Genomic DNA, 21,114 nt, shown 5'->3' with positions numbered 1-21,114 from the left:
TTTTTTAGAAATAAAAGACAAATTTTAACATTATTCTTTCAAAAGAATATTTTTTTATTGTTAAATGTAAAATATTAAGCCACTTATTTAATCTAGAAATATGTGTATGTATATATATTATTTTATAAAAAAGCAATTAATTACATTAATATAAATGACAGAAAACAAGAAAAATATCAAATGATACTGTAAAAGATTACTACGTAAAAATATTTTATAATAGTTAAATAATTTTTTTAGATCCCAAAAATTACATATATATTTATAGTTAAATAATTACGACGTTATTTTATTAATAATCAATTATCCCAATATGCATCAATTACAACATAACCCGATTTTATATAAATTTTAAAATCAATATTAATTAAATATTCTTAAATGTACAATACTGTTAATAATGCAACTTAAAACCCCCTAAACCTTTTAGGAGTTTCGCTTCCTTTTAGTCCCTTCCTGTTTAGACCAGGGGTTGCTATTCTAGCTGCGGCAATAGCAGATTCTTTTATACGTAAAGCCTCTTTTTGTTGGTCTTCTTTTAATTGTATTTGCCTTTCTCTCTCTGCTTGTATTTCAGCTTCATATTCTAGTTTTCTAGATATAATACGCTCAGTAGCTTTTTTAGATATGCTATATCCTAAAAAAGTTAATTTATACTTTATAATTTATATTTATAACCTTTTTCTTTAACAGAATAAAACATTCCACCTAGTTCTGCTAACCAATAAGGATCAACAGATGTTACAATGCTCATATATTCCTTTGATGTTAATATCAATTCGTGATATATTACATAATCAGGAAGATAACCTAACCCATAAAGAGAAGATGTAGGGTGTAAATGACATGGCATTCCTGAGCGAATATGTATATATTCCCCTATTCCTTTAACTCTCGCAGCATGATGAAAGTATCCTGAACAAATGCATTTTCGAACAACATCCCAATCAGATCCACAGGAAATATATTTCATTTTTTGAAATTTCATAATATCCATTAATTGTTGACGAATTTCACGTGCTTAATTATATTAAATTTTATATATGAATGTAAAAGTAAAATACCTCTACGCATTACTTTTGGGTGTAAAAAGTGTTTCATACACCATTCATCACGATAACCATTAGACTTCCATTGAGAATAAACATGCAATAATGTAAGATGATCAGATTCAGGAACAAAAAACTTTTCTCTAGCAGCATCACTTTCTTCTTGTCTTTCTTTAGGTCTATAAAAAACAGGAGGAACAGATAACATTGAAACTATAGTTAGCATTTCTTCTGTACATCCGTAATCTTCTGAAGCTATTATTAATTTTGAAAGAGGTGGATCCATAGGAAAAGAAGACATTCTTTGCCTAATATAATTAATAAAGTAAAAACTTAAAATTATTAAAATACCCTAAAGGAGTTAAGTTCCCAATATTATCTACTGCACCCAATGTCCATAGATCAAACAAACTCGACATAATTGTATCTTCAGGAGGAGGATCCATAAAATCAAAATTAAGCAAATCCTTAACTCCAAGAGATTTAAGTAATAGTATTGTATTAGCTAAATTAGTACGCTGAATTTCTGGTATAGTTTGTATATAAAGTTCATTTTGAAATGCTGCTTCTGTATATAAACGATACGCAATTCCTGCTCCCGTACGACCAGCTCTTCCAGATCTTTGATTTGAGTTTGCCTGAGATATAGGAGTTATTTGAAGCGCATCCATACCCATTCTTGGATTATAAACTTTTAATTTACAATATCCAGAATCAACAACATACATAATTCCATCCACTAAAATATTATTAAAACAGAAAAAAATAAAAATTTATTACATGTCAATGAAGTTTCTGCTATATTTGTTGCAACAACTACTTTCCGAGCATTATTCTCAGCACGTTCAAATATTTTTGCTTGAAGATCAGCAGGCATCTGTGAATAAATAGGCAGCACTAATAGCTTAGGTGGATTATCAAGCTGTTCTAAGCGTTCCATAATAACCTGACAAGTAATTTCGATGTCTTCTTGTCCTGTCATAAATACTAATATATCACCAGGAGGATGTGATAAGTGGATAGTAAGCACCTGTTTAACTGCACTATCCACATAATCTTCACATGGTGATTTAGAAAATAAAATGTCTACAGGAAAAGTACGTCCTGGTATAGTGAATTGAGGTGCATTACCAAAAAAGTGTGAAAACCGTTCAGCATTTAATGTTGCAGAAGTAACAATTAATTTTAAATCCTTCCTTCTAGTCAATATGTTTTTTATCAATCCTAATAGAATGTCTGTATTAAGCGATCTTTCATGTGCTTCATCCATAATAATGCATGAATATTTACCCAAATCTAAATCTATAAGTGATTCACGTAATAAAACACCATCAGTCATATCTAAAATAAATTAATAATCAATTAAGAATTTAAAACACAAACATTTAATAACAGTATCGGAACTTGTACAATCTTCAAAACGGATAGAATAACCAACAATAGTCCCTAATTTTACCATCATTTCTTCACTAACACGTTTTGCAACACTCATAGCAGCAACTCTTCGAGGTTGCGTACATCCAATTAAACCATAACTAGAATAACCATCCTCATGCAAAAATTGAGTTAATTGTGTAGTTTTTCCAGACCCTGTTTCACCTATTACAATTGTTACTTGGTTTTCTCTTATAACATTCAAAAGATCTTCACGGACTGCAAATGCAGGTAAGTATTCTCTTTGTTCTTTTAAAGACTTTCCGCGAGAAAATTCGCTTGCTGCTTCTGATTTTTTCATATAAGTTGAAAATTTATTACTTTCTTTAATATCTAGATCATTTCCATCAAACTTTTGTTTGAATTTGGCTTCTTCTATTTTATCTTTAGCCTCATCTCTAATATTCATTAAATTTCCTAAAGTAGTCCCTGCAAGATTTGCAACTTCAGCTGTTGCTTTCATTCTTTCTGAAAGTTCCCTACGCTCTTTTACAAGCAACGATCCTTTACGTGCAAAAACAGCCATATCGCTTTGCGGATCCTTAACAGCGGAAACAGGATCTTGTTGTTTAGTAAAAACTTGTCTACCGTCAAGAAATAATGGTTTCAGATCATGAACCAAAAGATGAACTCTATTCTGATTTTCATCCTCAAAATCCATATCAACGTAAGAACGTTGTGCCACACCAGATGTAAGCATACGATTCATTTCCCAATGGTCATTTTCTCTATTAAATTCCCTTTGTTTTGCAGATATTCTTTTGGTTTTTTTTTTAAGTAACATTTCATTTTGGTTCTTTTCTTGATCTTCAAATTGAAAAAAAGGATTATGTACTTCATCTCCATAAACATTGCCAAATTCATCTGTATTATACCAATCACGATCAATTTTTGCTAAATTATTTTCCCATTCTACTGTATCATAACCGTTTTTCATATTTTTGTCTGAATAATGTAATTCTTGGTTATCCAAAGCAGAATCTGTAACTCTAGGAGTACTAGCATATCCAAACCTATCCATTCCATTTGTATTTGCATGCGAACCTGTATTTCTTTCACTATATTTTGAAAAACTTCTTTTATTAGATATTTCAGTATTATTGAAAGAAAATTTTTCTTTTGGAAAATCTTTACGTAATAATGAGTTGTGCTTTTCATTAAAATGTTCAGTATCATAACTTTCACGATTGCTATGATTTGTAGATGCTTTTTTCTCAAATAGCCCACCTATTTGATATAAGTGTTTTAAAAACTATTTATATTAAACCACTAAATACCTTTTACATTTTCATGTCTTGATTTATAATTTTTCAGACTTTCTTTAGAAGCTTCACTAAGCCCTGAGCCATAGCTAGGTGTATCAATTCGACGAATACGTGCATTACTTCTAGAGCTAAAAGAATTTTCGTCCTTTTTAGGAAGTGGTGCTTTAAACTCAATCTTGTCAGACTCTGAATATTCAGAATCTGTCTCTGATGATAGTCGTTTAGCAAATCTTTCTGTTTTCAATATCATTTCATTTCTTTTTTTTTGAGCAAGCTTATCTAATCCAAGAAGTGAAGGACGATGAGGATTATGAGATGTATGTGTATCAGATACTGAAAAGCTTGATGGCAAAAGACCGCCTACTGTAGAATTCAGTGATGCTGGAAGTTGGTCTACATCAGAAGAAAATGTAGTAGACTGTTTTATTTATTAATATTCTTAAAGTAAACAAAGAAAGATAACGTTACCTGCACTGAAACATTTGTTTCAGACAAATTTAGCCATTCTTGTCTAATATCTTTCCACAACATTTCGGCTGCCTCATCACTAAATCTACCAAATGTCTGAATTGCTTTAATAAAAGAAGCAATATCATTCTTTTCTATAGCCAAAGAAAGGACCCTCCGTGCAAGAATATCATTGGGATTAATCAAATTGAGGTGTCTTGAAAGTCGAATGGCAATTGCATGTGTAAACGCATCTCCAAAGCCAGGAAAAGAACTCATTTGAAAAATAAATATAAGATTCACTCAAAAACACATAAAACATAAGCAAAATTTTTAATATACGTTTTCTGATATCATTTTATATCTAAAATTCAGCTCTTTTTAATTTTTTTAAAATTAATGTTATCAAATAAAATCACGAATCGTTAAAGCTCTAAAAACAATGATCAGCTTTTAAATATATTTGAATATAAAATAATTATATAAGAAGAATTTAAATAATGAAAAACATATTATTAACACAAAGAACTTACTCTCTAAGTAGATATTTAAAGAATATCCATTTTAAAAAACAAAACTGTGCATTTTCACAGTTTTATTCTTATCAATCTGATGTTAAAGGGAAGATAAAAGAAAAACAGTATTCTTCAAATAGACATCTAACAAAAGATGAAAAAGACATTATTGCTCGGTGTTTGAGAGTTAATCATGCAGGGAATTATTTTTTTTTATGGAAAAAAAACTAATGTATTTAGGTGAACTTGGTGCAAATCAGATTTACAAAGGTCAATATTTTATTTTGTCAAAAACAAGACCAGAAGTTGCCCATGTTATTATGGATATGTGGAATCAGGAAAAAGGACATCTTGAAACATTTGAAGAGCTTCTTTTAAAATATAATGTAAAACCAACTATATTAAAACATCTTTGTGAAACATTAGGATTTATGCTAGGTGCAGGAACTGCACTTTTAGGAACAAAAACAGCAATGGCGTGTACAGAAGCAGTAGAAACAGTAGTTGGGGAACACTATAATAACCAATTGAGAGAAACAATGGATTTACGAGGATATAGTGCAGAAATGGATTATTTACGTAAAAAAATCAAAGAGTTTCGTGATGATGAATTAGAGCATCTTAATACTGCTGTTAAGGATTGGAATTCTAGAGATTCTTTTGCTTACAATATAATAACAAGTATTGTTAAGGTTTATAGCTTTTTTTTAAAAAAAATGATTTATTATATATTAGGCTGGATGTATTGGAGCAATTTGGTTATGCAAAAGGATTTAAATAAAAATTTTTCTATAATTTTTGATTGAATATTGTATAAATTATGGTTTTTTAAACATAGATTATTATTCATTAATATTTGTGCACAACATATAAAAACAATGTTTTATAGCTATTGCTATTTTTTATCTAATACAATTACAATGATATAAAATTATCCAATTCGAAGATTTAATTATTGAAAATATGTGATTTTATAGATTGATAACCCTATAAATTTAGTAACTAATATATAAAAATAGTTTTTAATATTTAGTTAATAATATAATATATATATATATATATATATATTAAATCGTATATAATAACGGAAATTATAATTTATTTCCCTCTCAAGTCAAAATTTTGAAATTTCGTAATTTCAATTTTTACAATTATTTTAAGAAAATGCATCTAAAAATCTCAAATTTACTTCAACTCATTCGAAAGCTTGTATAGATTATTATCGTAAATTTTTTGCTTAGTTCTATAAAGATGAATATCTTTCATAAACATTACACAAAACAACATTGGAATAGCACACATAGCAGAACAAATATAAAGAAATTTCATTAAATCATTGTATGCTAAAATAATAGTCATTCTCTCCAATGTACCTCTAACAAATTTAGGATATTGATCAAGAATAAAAGGACTTCCAATAATTAACGAATAATCACTAGAAGTCAAAAATATATTTAAGCGTTTAGAATGAAACTTTAACATCTTTGGGAGAAGACTAGACCACATAATACCTGAAATTGCAGACCCGATTGCACCACCTAGTGATGCTAACTTAAATTTTATTAGCAATGAATATATTTAATAATTAAAAATACCGTTAGAAACAATGCAGTATTAACAACAACTTCTACCATATATTAGCATCAAATAAAAACTAGTTATTAAATTACGTTGACGACATGATAGTGCTTGAATTCCAATTAAAGCAGACATATTATAAATTCCTCCACTAATACCAATTATAGCCTGAGAAATAGTCATTTCTACTACAGATTCATCAATTCTGAGATTATATATCATATATATTATCCCAATCATATAAATCGGAGATCCAATATAGATAAAAAAATTGTATCTTTTATTATATTTAACAAGTATACCAACAAATATAGCAACAATAGTTGAAGTAAATGAAAACACATTACTAAAAGGAATTAATCATAACACAATATAAAAATAATGAAAAGAACATACTTTAGATACCCAACTCTTTTAATAGAATTAGATTTAGTAACATATAAATAAGTGCTGAAGTAATTATTGTAAAGATAAAACCCCATAAAATAAAAGAAGGATGAAAAATAGCCAGACCCTATCATTCCCAACTTAAACGAATTGATATCGAAAATTGGATACTTTGCAAAAAAAAACTCCCATAAAGGAAATATTACACATAGAATAGTTACTATAACAAATATTGTAGCAATATATAATGATTTAATATCATAAAAAATAGGAAATTCGTGAATTAGCTGAAACAAAAGCATGATAAGTCCAAAAGATAGTATTATAATTCCAATAAGATCAAGTTCAATAAAAATTTTTTTTATAGAAAGAGTTATTGATCCATCGTTATTCTCTAAAGACAACATGTGTATTCCCTTGGGTTTGAATTGACCTAAATACAATACTATAATTATTGGAAGGGAACCTAGAGAAAGAACTACTGCCCATATACCGTAGCCCAATCTCCATTGTTCACTAGCTGGTTCTGGCAAATAAATACTTTGTGCCAAACTCGGACCCACCCAAACATTAATAAGAAGAGGAACATCAAGTATACTATTCAAGAGTCCTCGATTTAAGAAATTAGATATATCTACTAAGAATTTAATAATAATTTTATTTAAGAGATGATTAATATTGACCAGCAATAATAATTTGTTGAAGAATCTGAATACCAGTGCTACCAATTGTATGAAGTATAGATGATATAATGAATGTAACAATATTTGTGCTCATCATATACATTATACATCCTATTTTAAATTTAAAAGAAAGAAATCATTATATTAAGAAAAAACCTATATCATATAGCAAAAGAGAAAAACAAAAACCTTCTATTCGCCCAAACACAGCACTCATTTTTGCCATTTGTTGTTTCACAACAGCATATAAAACTCCATTGATTGTATTAATTAAAGGAATTAACGAGTTTTTACCAAAATATGAGGTTGCAGGAACAATTAAATTAGATGTTGTTTGTGATTCTAATGAAATACAATATGTCATAATAAAAACACTAAACAAATATTTATCAATTCGTATTTTTATGTAAAAAAACTACCTGACATAAACAATAACGAAAGATTGCTTATTAGATGTCGTTTTAAAATAATGAACATCCTTAATTCCATTCTGAGTTTTTTGATCCAAAAGATGCATTTCCTCAGAATTAATATCTTTAAATATGTTAAAAAATTCCTTATTTTTCCATAAACTTTAAACCAGAAATCATTATTTTTAAAAAAGAAAAAAACCTTTTATAAAAGGAAAAAAGAAAATAAAAGCATATTTTGCGTTATAAATTCCATTAAATATGCCATTTCTTCTCTAATTCCTTTAAACGAAAAATATACATTTAATAACAAGGGTTATCGTAAATAAACAATAAACTGAAACTAATCGTTACACGAAAAAAATAAAAAGATCAGTATAGAATAATAAAGTTTATATTTTATATATACACGCCATATCAGTTTATATCAATTCTATACAATTACATAATTTTTTTATAAAATTACAAGAATATAATGATTCCTAGAACAGTGATTAACGTCCATAGAATATTATTTCTCATGATATAAGCACTGTTTTCATGATTAGTCCCATTATTAGCAGGACTCGATTCTTCTGTGTTTTTAGGGATATCAAATCTAAAAAAATATAAATATAATGTAGATATGCAATTGAAAATATACTCTAAAGTTTGAAAATTGCCATCTCGTATTAATAAAGATATCCTGGACATATAATTTTCAAATTTATCTGCAAGTAATTTATATCCAGAGTTTACTGGTTTACTTAAGAAAAGAAGACCATGCGTAGGACCACAATCATCAAGAACAGAATCAGGAGAGTTAGCAGACAAAGAATTGGCATTATCATGATTCGATAAAGGACACGATAAACCAGAAGCATGCATATGTTGATTTTTACTTCCCTCAAGGTGAAAAAGCATTAATGTTATATCACTAGATTTAGAAATATATTTATTAAAATCTGACCCAGAACTAAATTCTGTTAAATATTGATTAAAACTAATGTTTTCAAACCTTGATTGCTCTAGGTTAGTTATGCTGCTAAAATCTATCTTGGAGAGTGAATCAATAAATGTTGATTTTTTATTTTCGGGATTATCTGATTTTGAGGTTTGACTATGTTCCGAATTATCAATTTTGTCGTTCGTATGTTCTGATTTTTCGCTTCCCTGTTTATCTAGACTTTTGTTTCAGCAACCATATTGTGTACACTTTTGATAGGTTTTTTACCTTCACTTTTTTGTTCATCTTTTGTTTTTTCCTCATGTGATTCATGATGCTCAGAAACTTTAGTATCATCTACAGTACTCTTATATTCTTCATGTTGAGACTCAGGAACATGAGCTTTCTCAGTAAGCGATGTATCATCTGAAGCGTCTTCAAAATCAAATCGAGGAAGAGCACTTAGAAATCTTTGTTCGTCATTGACATTATCTTTCGAAAATAGGACTACCCTTGCCCTTGATCTCGCAGATAGCTTTATTCCACAAAAAACAGCGTCAGAATAACCGTGTTGAGCATTTTCACATTCATTGACATTATGTATTGATGGGTCAATAAAACAAGGACTATGATCGCAGCTAGGACCTTCGCAATCAAGCCTTATGCCCCAATTGGGAGAAACTCCCTTCCAATAACTATCATGTGTATACCTAGGATTCCATCCGAGTCTAAGATAAAGGTCTCCCTTATAATCACTGCTCAGCTCAAGCGTATATGGAGACCATGCACCTTGATTTGAGAATCGACTCCCTATAGTACATAAATCATTGCCTGATCCTGGTGGATTAAAGTAATAAGATGATGATCTTGATCCAACGTGCGAAGGAACTGCTATTGTAGAAAATGAATGCCCAGGGACATAATTAGATGCTAACTGAAAAATACCATTTGAAAAAGACTCTTGACAATATGAAGCTGATGTATCAAAAAGATTAAGAACATAAATATTTTGAGGTGCAGCAACACAGAGAGAACCAGAGGGTATCTGAAGATTACCGGATTCATCACAAAAAACTCTACCTTCCTGTTCAAGCATAAATACTTTTTGAAAAAAAAAAAAAAAAACGAACCGAAAAACCAGAACTGAAATCTACTTTTGAACTTGGTTGAGCAAACTAAATTACTTAGTTTTTCAATCTAAAAAAAAGAAAAACATACGTATCCACTCCTGCAAAAATATGTACAGTGACTTCCAGGTAAACATGTAGGACCAGCTCCCAATGCCCAACCAAAAATATTACCATCTGAGGTGACAGCAGCCAATTCGGGATTCTCAAAAGGAAAACGACATCCTTTTGGAGAATTGCCATTATTTGATGAACCACCATTATGTATATTACGATCCCCTCCTCTTACAGTACTTAATGGATATGCATTGCTTTTGATCAATAAGCCAATCCAGACAAATGTTTTTAGAAACTTTCGAGAAAAAAGACAACAAAAACACGTTTTTACAAAAAATATATTCCAATCCAAGTTATTCTTTTCAAAAACACGTGTCATCTATTATTATTAGAGACCTAAAATACATATTATATCTTTACCAAGAAATTCGTCCCGCGAATTCAGAAAAAAAGGCTTCAAAAATACTTAAAAAAACAAATGCAATCAGTCTTCGAAAGGGGATGCCTTATCCTTTTAACTTAATTGCCAAGCAATGTTCTTTGATAGCACGAGCCATCATTTTATCTTTTTTTGTTTTAACGCTTAAACCAGCCTCCTTAACTAATTATGAAAGAAAAATCCGTAAAAACTATAGGATAAAAAATGATTAACAAAAAATAATAAAAATAAGCCTAATGATACAAAAAGAGATAATCAAAAATGTAAAAGTAAATTTAGTGCCTAATTATAGTGTTTCTGTCTAAGAATTGAATATTTTTAAAAAATGAGTTGTCCTAAAGATCATAGTTTCTATAAATATAAATTATAATAGCCATGTGACTAAAAACGTTTTTTTGAAACATAAAAAATGTATCAATGAATGAATTAGTGCAGTTTAAAACAATGCTAATTTAGAATAGCTTACGACGTTAAACTAAATCTGTAATGAAATAAAAAATAAATGAACAATGAGATAATTATTTCTTTTATATGTTATTTATTATTTTACTTATTATGTTACAAAAGAAAATGTTGTCCTACCTAAGAAAATAAGATTTATTAATATCATTTATTTTAAACTTACAAAGAGGACATTTGGATGCATTTGATGTTTTAAACCACTAAATTAAACATTAGATAAGGAATATAAATGTAATAAATACTTTATATAAACACCCAGAATGAAATTTGTTTTTACAAGTTGCGCATTTTTTGGAAGGTAAAGATCGGTCTTGAACAGATAAAATCGAAACTATATAATTGTTAATTATTAATAATAAAAATATATTAATAAAACTTACAGCATATGTTGCATTCAGCGACTCCTTCAAAATGTAATGAAACATTCCGTTTAAATAAATGTACAGCATCTACAATACTTCCATTTTGTGTAGTTATTAAAATCCGAGAAGCCAATAACCATGCTCTCCATTGAGCATCTTTTATACCAATTCTTTGTAGACCTTCCACAGTAACTTGACATAAAGGATAACATGATGGTAAGCGAATAACCATTTCTAAATACTGATCATCAATTGTATAAAATGTTGTAACTTCACGAGTAGTTTTTGAAATTTTCACATGTACATTATCATCTGTTATTTTTAATTGTGTAAATTCTAATAACACTAAATTAATTTCTTCTTCAATTAAAATAGGAGAAATATATTTTTCTGTAAACCTATATTTATATTAATAAGTGCTATTATATAGTTAAACAAACATTTCTACTAATTGTGTTAATTGTCTATTTTTACAACTAATCCACCAATCTCTATTAAATATTATTATCTTTTCTTAAAAACGCTATAAAATTAACCTGGCAATAGATGGAACATGTTTAAGTATAAGTAAATATATATATGTTGCTAAAGACTGTATTTCAGTTTTTATATTACTTATATTTTTCCATTCACTGATATCCCGTAACACCTCTATTGAATTCATAGATCGATTATTTAATAATTCAAGAACTTTAAATATTAACTCAATTACTATTGAAACAGAGTTATTGTCTTTCAAATTCTCAATATAACAAGACTTTAACATAAATGACTAAAATAAATGTATAAGAATAAAAATATAAGTATTTTACATTAAATAAATACCGTATTTTTAAAATGTATAAAGATAAGAATCCACGAAAGAAAATAGCATCGAATTTCACAGAATATATTACTTTTGTGATCAATATCATCTAATAAACTACAATAATATGGAGGATTTGAAATTATAGAAAGTAATTCAGAAGGTAGGTTGACATTTGTTTTAGAAAATTCTATATCTAGAATCAAATTTTCCTGATTTTTCAAAATCCAATTTGTTAACCATTCAAATGCAACAATTTGTGTATATCTTGATTGTGATGATAAATGAGGATAAAGCTATTTTTATAAGTAAGGAATAAAAAATAATGTTTTTTACTGAATTTACTAGCTGTTTTTCAATAATGTTTAAAGGAATTTGTGTTAAAATTTTTGATAATAATTGATTACAAGCCAATAAAGGCTGATTTTTTGTTTTTGTTTCTACTATTATAAGTTTAAAAAAGATGTTTTAAGTATCTAAACCTTTTTTATGAATAAATAATTGAAATAAATACAAATAAAAAGTTTTCGAATACATATTCCAAGCATCCTTAAAAGCATCATTCGAAGAATAATAGAGATTTAACGTTATGAAAAGTTTTGTAGAATAAAACTCAAGATTTAAAGAATCCAATGTTTGTGTAACACAGAGCTTAAAAATATTAGTTGATAATTTATTTATAAAACAAAATACCTTAAGACATTCACAAAGATAATTACAAATATTGTTCCAATGCATTCCATAAATAGTTTTTACGTGAGGAATCAACTTTATAAATATTTTTGTAATTTCAACACAAAAATCAATATATTTAAGATTTATTATATTTTTTTCATTAATTAGTTTTAAAAAATTTTGAAAAAGAAAAATTATACGTTGTTGTGGTAAATGTTTCCAAAGAGTATTATCAAATGGTATAAGTATATTAAATAAAATCATTTTTTTTAAATCTAAAAAATAATAAATTATAATATATTTTCCAAGATATAAATTACCTTGGGCCATTATAATCTTACCAGATAAATCACTTCCAATTCTATCTCTTATATTCTCTAATTTTTTTGAAAAAAAAAGTTTTTCTTGGAATCCATTAACAATAGCAGCAATAATAAATATATCTGAAGTAATTAAATTAAACATTAATTTATAAATCAAAAATTATTACTTTGTTCATTTTCTATAGAGATATCATTTAACCATGTTTCTGCTTCTTCCTGAGAATAATAACTTTTTCTAGTTAAAAATTCAAGAATTCTAAATAATACACAAGCAGAATAATATGTTTCTGGAGATTTTCCAATAGAACATTCTTTTAACTTTTTTAAGAATTTTACATCATTTTGTTTTATAGAATTATCAATACCAAGAATTTTAATTTTCTTTGAACTTAGTATATTAAAAAAAAGATCTTTGTTCCTATCTATTAATTCAAATAATTCATGTTCTTGTTCTTCAGTTATTGACCTCCACAAATAATTAGCTTGTTCTAATTCAAAATTATCTCTAATGAGTTCCCCACAGATCATAATTCCATGTAATATTAGCCAATGAATTTCTAAAACATATGATTTTAGCATAAGAGAATAAATTATCATCTCAGAAAAAACAGTCATTTTTAGTAGATCCGAAATATTTCCTATTTTAACATCTTTTTTTGTTTTAACAAAACTAGGAAATATTAAACAGCATGTTTTTAAAGAATTAAACAATTCTAAATTTTTATTAGGATATTCGGAAATCAAATGTGTAAAAGCTGTGTTCCATTCATAATTAGTAAATAAAAATATATTTAAAAAGTCAACTTTTTCTGATTCTGATGCATAAAATAATATTTTTATACTTAAATTATGAAGTGATCTTATCCTAAAAATAATAAGTTGTATATATTATAAAAAAGGTATCAAACAATGAAAAATCAAGAAAATTCAAGGACAAAATTTGTTTTTGAAGAATATTTGCAATATTAAACCTCAAATCGTTACCCGTTTTGTCAGCTAAACAATAGATTTGTTCAAATAAATTATTAAAAATAAGTATATTTTTTGGAATATTTTCTTTTTTAATCTGACTAAAATTCCATATTTTTATATGAAATTCTATAGCTCGAAGATTTTGTAAAAAACATAAATATAAATCAAAACTATCATTTAATACTTTATATAGTAAAGTTAAAATTTTATCATCATATGTATTATAATGAAATTCTGAATCATCTGGAAAAGATACTTTTTCTGCAAGACAAAGTAAACTTTCAATAATAATTTCCTTAGAAAAAATAATTTCTTAATTGTTAAAATATTATTTATATTTTCGAAGATAACATTACCTTTAACAGCAAAAAGATCATTTAAATATTCCCAATTTTTAAAAATATCCTCAATATTTAAATGTACATTATTTAACAAAACATGATCAATGGAATCAATTCGGGGTAAACGATTTTTTAAATCTTTTATATCGATTTTACTATCAATTATCATTTGTGTTATTTTATGAACAAAAATGTTTTCTTCTGATTTATTTTCCATCATTGAAAAATGGGAAAATAAAGATATCCAAAGTAATTTGAGATTTTCAACATTGTTATTTCTCATAATATAAGTTAAAAGAATTGACATTATAGATTTTGTTAGTGATGTAATAAATTTAGGAATTTTTTCCATAATAAGAGCTTCAAGTTCCTAACTTTATATAAATTCAAGCATTGTTATAGAATTAACTAACCAAAACAATTCTATTATCTTTAAATATTATGTCTGTAAATTTAAATAGAATATAATCCAATAACTTTAATGTTTCATCACATAAATCTAATAACTTGTCAATTTAACTTTAGATTTATGTGTTTTACCATCATGTTGTTTAATATGACAAATTATAAGATATGTTATTTCACATATAATTGGAAAAATAATATGTTTTTTATCTGATAAACTATCATTATCATTTTTCTCTATTTCTTTAATAAATTCATCAGTTACATTTATCCAACGTACACCAATTGTATGGAATTCGCTATAATTTTCTTTATATGAAATATTTGATGTATTTAATAATATTTTCTCAAGAACATATTTTTTTGAATCATGCCAGAATTTATTAAAAAAATCATTTGAAATATATTTATTTTTTAAAAATCCTTTTACTAATGCATGTCTAAAGCCTTCTTCAGATATCTTAATATCTAAAGAAGCAAAATCATTAAAGTAAAGCTTAAAAATGTGTGAAATTTTCTTCTCTAAAATAGAAAATATATCATCAATATTTTCAAAATATTTTTCATAAAAACATATAATTTTAAAAAATATTTCTAAAGCCAATTCGATATTGTTTTTGGTTTTTTTAGATACGCCTTCCCAAATAATATCTATAAAATCATTTAAATACATCTTAAAATTATTTTTATGCGGATTTAAAGGTGTTTTCATTATAAGATCATAAAAATGAACCCAAAATTGCTCAGAATTAGAATTATTATTTAATATTAATTTTTTAAAGTAAGAAAATGTTTGATAATCGCCGAAAAAATCATGTTCCCATATTTCAGGACATACTTTAATAATAAGTTTGCATTATAAAATAAAAAAAAGATACCCAAATAAAGCACTTTCATTGTTGGTAAGGTAATTGACGTAAACGAATAGTCTATGTTTTCCATTAATTTTGTGATTGACTTTTTGATCATATTTTTTTGAGATATCAACAATTCTATAATTATTAAAACAAATATGTTAGTAAGATAATAAAAAACCTGGCCATTTATTTGATATATTTTCAATCAGTTCATAAAAATTTTTTCTCACATCAAAATCTGTTTGATATAAAAATTGCCAGAATTTTTCAGAAGATATAATTTCAATATATGAAATTTCTTCTTTTTTAATTTCATTTAGTTTTAAATTTACTGAAAAATAGTCAAAAATATTTATATGAATAGTAGAAATTACATATAATATCCGAAAGTGATGCTAATATAGAAGATATAATCTTACAATATCTAATTTCTGAAATTTCTTGAGATACATATCGTAAATCATCTAAATCTTAATCATTTTTTAAAAAATAGAAAATTAAATACTTAATGTACTAGGTGATTCTTTAAGAATAACATTTTTGTTAAAACTAAGAATATATTTGTGATAAATCTTCTTAGCAGCTAATCTTTTTTCTGGAGTTTTGAATGCTGTATTAAAAGATTCTATAGCGACTTTTTTAACTCCACGATCATTATCAAAAGTTGATGCAACCCATGAACCAATTATTTCTTTAACAAATTTAGCAATATTTTTTCCAGATTCATTATAGATTTTGCAATGTAAATGATGACAAGATAATCGAATCTGACGGTCTGCATCTATAGTTAATCGAGGATATAGATATGACTAATGATACATTAACTATTATAATTTCTTTAAAATAAAAAAACAACCCAAACATCCAAAAAATTATTTTCATTTAATTTCCCAGGATTATCATCTATCCAAGTACTGATATCATCTAATGCTTTGAGTTTTGTTGTAGTATCTTTTTTAGAAATATTCTTAAAAATAACAACAAGATCTGGAGGAAGTTCGCCAAATTCAAGAGATTCAACAATAACAGATGAAAAGATTCGTTCTCGTATACTTCCAAAAGCTCCAAATTTAAATTTAGATTCATCATTATTATTTTGTTTTGAAATATGAAATGCTGAACTTTAGAAATTTTAGTCTTAAATTCCTATAAAGGAAAACTAACCTTTCTAATAATCCTTTAATATTTTCCTTTTCATTTTTATGTGTTTTGATTGGTTGTTTCATAATATAATAGTTTATTATCTAAATTTTAGACGCTTACTTTTAAATAATCGATAATAAATGTAATGTTAATTTTTAAATGAATTATGATTTAAATGATTCATAATTCATTAATAAAAAATGAAGTATTTTTCTTTTAAATTTAGCACAAGAATCTTTTAATAAATAGATTTTTTATTGATGATCTTCCAGTGTTATTTCCATATCCTAGAATATATCCAGGTAACTAAAATTAAATATTAATATTATATTAATAGTATAGAACAATATGCTTATATGTGTCATTTGAAAAAGACACTTGATGCAGGGGTATATAAATTTTATATATATCATCTAGATTTATTAATAATACTATAGGGACATTGTGTTTTAGAAGTAATTTTTTGTATATTTTTAGTTTTTATTTTTAAAGGTTTATAGATGCCTTCTGGTACAGGGAAAACTGTTTCTTTGTTATCATTGATTATTTCCTATCAAAAAGTGTTTGAACGTTTTCTTGTTCTTTTGTATTAACAATATCAGTTTTATTCAGAACATAGAAAACTTGTATACTGCTCTCGAACTATGTCTGAAATAGAAAAGATTCTTGTAGAATTAAAAAATTTGATTGAGTTTAGGAAAAAAATTTCAGAAGAGAATAGTAAATTTAGAGCTCTTGGTTTAACTAGTAGAAAAAATCTATGTCTTCATCCTTCAATAAAACATGAAAAAAAAGGAAATATTGTAGATGCTAGATGTCGTGGCTTAACAGCAAGTTTTGTCAGAGAAAAAAAAAAAGCTGGAGAAAAAGTTAATCTTTGTCTTTATTATGAGGTTTATTATAATTATCTATTTATTAATATTAAATTTTTTAAAGAACTTGAATTTTCTTGATTTTTGCGACTTAATACCTTATGGTGTATTTACTTTTACTGATCTTATAGAATATGGTGAAAAAAATCAACAATGTCCATATTTTATTGCTCGTCGAATGGTAAAAATTATTATTCATTATTAAATTAATATATTGCTAGATACCATTTTGTAATGTTGTTGTATATTCATATCATTATTTGTTGGATCCAAAAATTTCTGAATTTATTTCAAGAGAACTTTCAAAAGATTGTATTGTTGTATTTGATGAAGCTCATAATATTGGTACTAAATATTATATTTTATAATTTTCTTTTTTATTTTATATAGATAATGTTTGCATTGAATCTTTGAGTGTAGATATTACAGAAGATTCTTTAAAAAGAGCATCTCATAGTATTAATAGTCTTGAAACAAAAATTGCTAAGTAATAACTATTTTTCTTATAAGGTTTCTGGTTTAATTATAGTATGAAAAAAAATAATGCAGAAAAATTACAAATGGAGTACAGAAAATTGGTAGAAGGTCTTAGAGAAATAGAAAAAATAAAAGAAAATGACATTTTTATTACAAATTCAAGTATTTGTATTGTATTTATTATAATCGTTTTAAACAATAATAGTTTTATCAGATGATTTACTTAAAGAAGCAATTCCTGGAAATATAAGAAAAGCAGAACATTTTGTAGCATTTCTCAAAAGATTTGTTGAATATATGAAGGTTTTAGTTTTAATTTTTATATATTTTATTAATATTTATAGACTCGAATGAAAGTTCTACATGTTATTGCAGAAACGCCGCTGTCTTTTTTGCAACATTTAAAGGAATTAACATATATTGAAAGTAAACCATTGAGGTATTTTTATTATTTTTAATTTTTTTTTTTACACATATAAGATTTTGTGCTGAAAGACTTAATTCACTTATTCGTACATTGGAACTTCCTGATATTGAAGATTATCAATATTTACAGGAAATAACAGATTTTGCAACTTTGGTATCAACATATGAAAAAGGATTTATAATTATTCTTGAGCCATTTGAAACGGATACAGCTACAGTACCAAATCCTGTTTTTCATTTTACATGTCTCGATGCATCAATTGCTATTAAACCAATTTTTGCCAAATTTAAATCTGTTATAATAACATCTGGTACAATTTCGCCTTTAGATATGTATCCAAAAATACTTCAGTTTAATGCAGTAATTCAAGAATCATATAATATATCATTGGCTAGAAATTCTTTTCTTCCTATGATTATTACAAGAGGAAGCAATCAAGTAGCAATAAGCTCGAAATTTGAAGTACGAGATGATCCAAGTGTTGTTCGAAATTATGGTGATATATTACTCGAGTTTTCAAAAATTACACCAGATGGTTTAGTAGCATTTTTCCCAAGTTATATATATATGGAATCAATTAGTAAGTTATATTATAATTGTTTATTTTTTTAATTTTTTAAGTAAGTCAATGGCAAAATATGGTATTGTAAATCAAAAATATTATTATATAATTAATATTTTAGGGAATTTTAGATGAAATATGGAAATATAAACTAATTTTAGTTGAAACACCTGATAGTCAAGAAACTGTTTTGGCCTTAAAAACGTATAGAACTGTAATTTTCATGTTGTATTATATATGCATTAGAATATTGATTTTTAGGCTTGTGATAATGGAAGAGGAGCAATTTTATTATGTGTAGCTAGAGGAAAAATTTCAGAAGGTATTGATTTTGATCATCATTATGGTCGTACTGTAATTATGTTTGGAATTCCGTACCAATATACAAAATCTAGAATCTTAAAAGTATTTTATAGTCGTTCATAATAATATGTTAATGATTATAGGCCCGTCTTGAATTTCTTCGGGATATGTATCATATTAAAGAAAATGATTTTCTTACATTTGATGCTATGCGACATGCAGCTCAATGCTTAGGAAGAGTTCTAAGAGGCAAAGATGATTATGGAATTATGGTTTTAGCTGATAGAAGATTTTCAAGAACAGGTATTAATCATTTGTTAATATTTTATAATTTTAAATGTACTTAGATAAACGTAATAAGTTGCCAAAATGGATTCAGCAATATATTACTAGTGGTACTTCAAATTTAAGTACTGATATGTCGATAGCTTTTGCAGAGAAATTTTTGAAAGCAATGGCTCAACCGTTTAATATTAAAGACCAAGAAGGAATTAGTTGGTGGGATATTGAGAAACTTCATGAATATCAAAAAAAAGAAAAACAAACAGAATCAAAAAACAATGAAGATTTGATAGATGCTAATGAAAATGAATATGATGTTTCAGATGAAATACTTGAAATTTCAGATGATATAAAATCTTAATTTTAATTTTTTTGATAGAATATCTATTAAAAGTACAAATTGGGTAACATATTTATATATTGTGTTAAATATATTAGATATTTAAAATTAATATTAAAATATTATGTTTTTGAAAAATAAAAGTGATTTAACGCCTAATTATATTAGCTATTTAATTATATTTTTAGATATAGTTCCACTTTTTTCGCAGTTAATCTTTTTTTAAAGCTATATGTAATTAAGTTTGAAATTAAATCTCTAGCATCGTATGGTGCATTTGGTAAAATCATTTCCCACGACTGAGCAGTATAATTAATGAAATGAACTTTTTTAAAATCTGGAAGTTCATCGATTTCCTTGAAAAATTAAAATTATGAATTAAAATAGATATTTCATACGTCCCAAGTTTCTTTCGTAGGTGTTCCTAATGTTTTAAAAATAGATGATAATAATAAAAGATCACTGTATCCAAAATTTTCCCCTGATCCAGAGTCAAAAAGAGGTTTGTTTTCATGTGTAAACATTTGTGCCATTGTTACACCCCATGACCACATATCAAGAGCTGTTTCATAATTTGTATAAGATAAGAGAAGCTCTGGAGGTCTATATGGCCTTTACTTATCTAAGTTTAATAAAAGTGCATAAATACATAATTACCCTGTAGCTACATCTGTAACTAACTTTCCTTTTACTTCATTACCTGGATTTTCTGATGACCATGCTGTGCTGAAATCAATTAACATAGCTGGTCCTTTCTCCGACAAAAACATAATATTCTGCGGGTTTATATCCCTATGAATAATTCCTTTCTCATGAATATACGCCAATGCTGATGTAATTCCTTTCAATTGCTCCTTTAGCCACTCTGGATCATTATTCTTTGATAGAACAGATAATAAATCATAAGGTAAAAAAGGAAGTACTAGTACAAAGTTTTGCCCGTAACGAAAAGTTTTGAGAGGCTCTACAATATTTTTATGTTTTAATTCAGTCAACAACTTAATTTCATAATCAGGTCGATGAGGCATTCGTTGAATTGATAAAGTACTGACTTTTAATGCTACAACTTTGCATTCATTTGTCTTCCATATACATTTATATATTTTTCCAGAAGTACCTTCTGAATATAATGTTTTTTCTATAAATTCATTCATATATAACTCAGTAATATATATTTTTTGACACTAAGT

General features: G+C 26.4%; 7 protein-coding genes across 7 annotated transcripts; 2 read left to right on the top strand and 5 right to left on the bottom strand.

Annotated features, from left to right (window-relative positions):
* Positions 1–658: 658 nt before the first annotated feature.
* On the bottom strand, positions 659–4,474 carry T551_01054 (uncharacterized protein; the record flags this gene model as incomplete). Its single annotated transcript, XM_018373317.1, has 7 exons — positions 659–1,020; positions 1,065–1,357; positions 1,401–1,788; positions 1,830–2,390; positions 2,433–3,710; positions 3,761–4,166; positions 4,217–4,474. The coding sequence occupies 7 exons, from the start codon at positions 4,472–4,474 to the stop codon at positions 659–661; spliced, it is 3,546 nt and encodes a 1,181-aa protein (XP_018230485.1).
* A 221-nt stretch (positions 4,475–4,695) lies between these two features.
* Positions 4,696–5,487, top strand: T551_01053 (uncharacterized protein; the record flags this gene model as incomplete). The annotated part of the gene is made up of 3 exons (XM_018373316.1): positions 4,696–4,888; positions 4,951–5,402; positions 5,446–5,487. 3 exons carry the CDS (start codon positions 4,696–4,698, stop codon positions 5,485–5,487), a joined length of 687 nt encoding a protein of 228 aa, XP_018230484.1.
* Positions 5,488–5,895: 408 nt separating this feature from the next.
* Positions 5,896–7,875, bottom strand: T551_01052 (uncharacterized protein; the record flags this gene model as incomplete). Its single annotated transcript, XM_018373315.1, has 7 exons — positions 5,896–6,261; positions 6,306–6,337; positions 6,381–6,634; positions 6,685–7,312; positions 7,359–7,469; positions 7,515–7,732; positions 7,778–7,875. The coding sequence occupies 7 exons, from the start codon at positions 7,873–7,875 to the stop codon at positions 5,896–5,898; spliced, it is 1,707 nt and encodes a 568-aa protein (XP_018230483.1).
* A 355-nt stretch (positions 7,876–8,230) lies between these two features.
* On the bottom strand, positions 8,231–10,256 carry T551_01051 (uncharacterized protein; the record flags this gene model as incomplete). The annotated part of the gene is made up of 6 exons (XM_018373314.1): positions 8,231–8,366; positions 8,412–8,723; positions 8,766–8,928; positions 8,982–9,777; positions 9,824–9,868; positions 9,912–10,256. 6 exons carry the CDS (start codon positions 10,254–10,256, stop codon positions 8,231–8,233), a joined length of 1,797 nt encoding a protein of 598 aa, XP_018230482.1.
* Positions 10,257–10,869: 613 nt separating this feature from the next.
* On the bottom strand, positions 10,870–16,744 carry T551_01050 (ubiquitin-protein ligase RKR1; the record flags this gene model as incomplete). The annotated part of the gene is made up of 22 exons (XM_018373313.1): positions 10,870–10,898; positions 10,942–10,978; positions 11,021–11,109; positions 11,159–11,538; positions 11,581–11,631; positions 11,677–11,912; positions 11,966–12,241; positions 12,282–12,385; positions 12,428–12,596; positions 12,639–12,895; positions 12,941–13,063; positions 13,111–13,808; positions 13,852–14,227; positions 14,272–14,626; positions 14,670–14,755; positions 14,797–15,498; positions 15,540–15,653; positions 15,697–15,849; positions 15,893–15,988; positions 16,033–16,327; positions 16,375–16,639; positions 16,683–16,744. The coding sequence occupies 22 exons, from the start codon at positions 16,742–16,744 to the stop codon at positions 10,870–10,872; spliced, it is 4,953 nt and encodes a 1,650-aa protein (XP_018230481.1).
* Positions 16,745–16,861: 117 nt separating this feature from the next.
* On the top strand, positions 16,862–19,945 carry T551_01049 (DNA repair helicase rad15; the record flags this gene model as incomplete). Its single annotated transcript, XM_018373312.1, has 18 exons — positions 16,862–16,866; positions 16,911–16,963; positions 17,004–17,050; positions 17,099–17,116; positions 17,162–17,221; positions 17,264–17,554; positions 17,598–17,714; positions 17,755–17,878; positions 17,924–18,020; positions 18,063–18,172; positions 18,216–18,313; positions 18,355–18,449; positions 18,491–19,017; positions 19,059–19,078; positions 19,121–19,213; positions 19,261–19,404; positions 19,446–19,605; positions 19,650–19,945. The coding sequence occupies 18 exons, from the start codon at positions 16,862–16,864 to the stop codon at positions 19,943–19,945; spliced, it is 2,355 nt and encodes a 784-aa protein (XP_018230480.1).
* A 101-nt stretch (positions 19,946–20,046) lies between these two features.
* On the bottom strand, positions 20,047–21,078 carry T551_01048 (uncharacterized protein; the record flags this gene model as incomplete). Its single annotated transcript, XM_018373311.1, has 4 exons — positions 20,047–20,079; positions 20,125–20,280; positions 20,323–20,536; positions 20,582–21,078. The coding sequence occupies 4 exons, from the start codon at positions 21,076–21,078 to the stop codon at positions 20,047–20,049; spliced, it is 900 nt and encodes a 299-aa protein (XP_018230479.1).
* Positions 21,079–21,114: the final 36 nt, after the last annotated feature.

This window comes from Pneumocystis jirovecii, assembly GCF_001477535.1.
Source record: "Pneumocystis jirovecii RU7 chromosome Unknown supercont1.4, whole genome shotgun sequence".
NCBI classification, from domain to species: domain Eukaryota; kingdom Fungi; phylum Ascomycota; class Pneumocystomycetes; order Pneumocystales; family Pneumocystaceae; genus Pneumocystis; species Pneumocystis jirovecii.
Note: the sequence above shows the minus strand (reverse complement) of the source record. Positions and strands in the feature narration are given on the sequence as shown.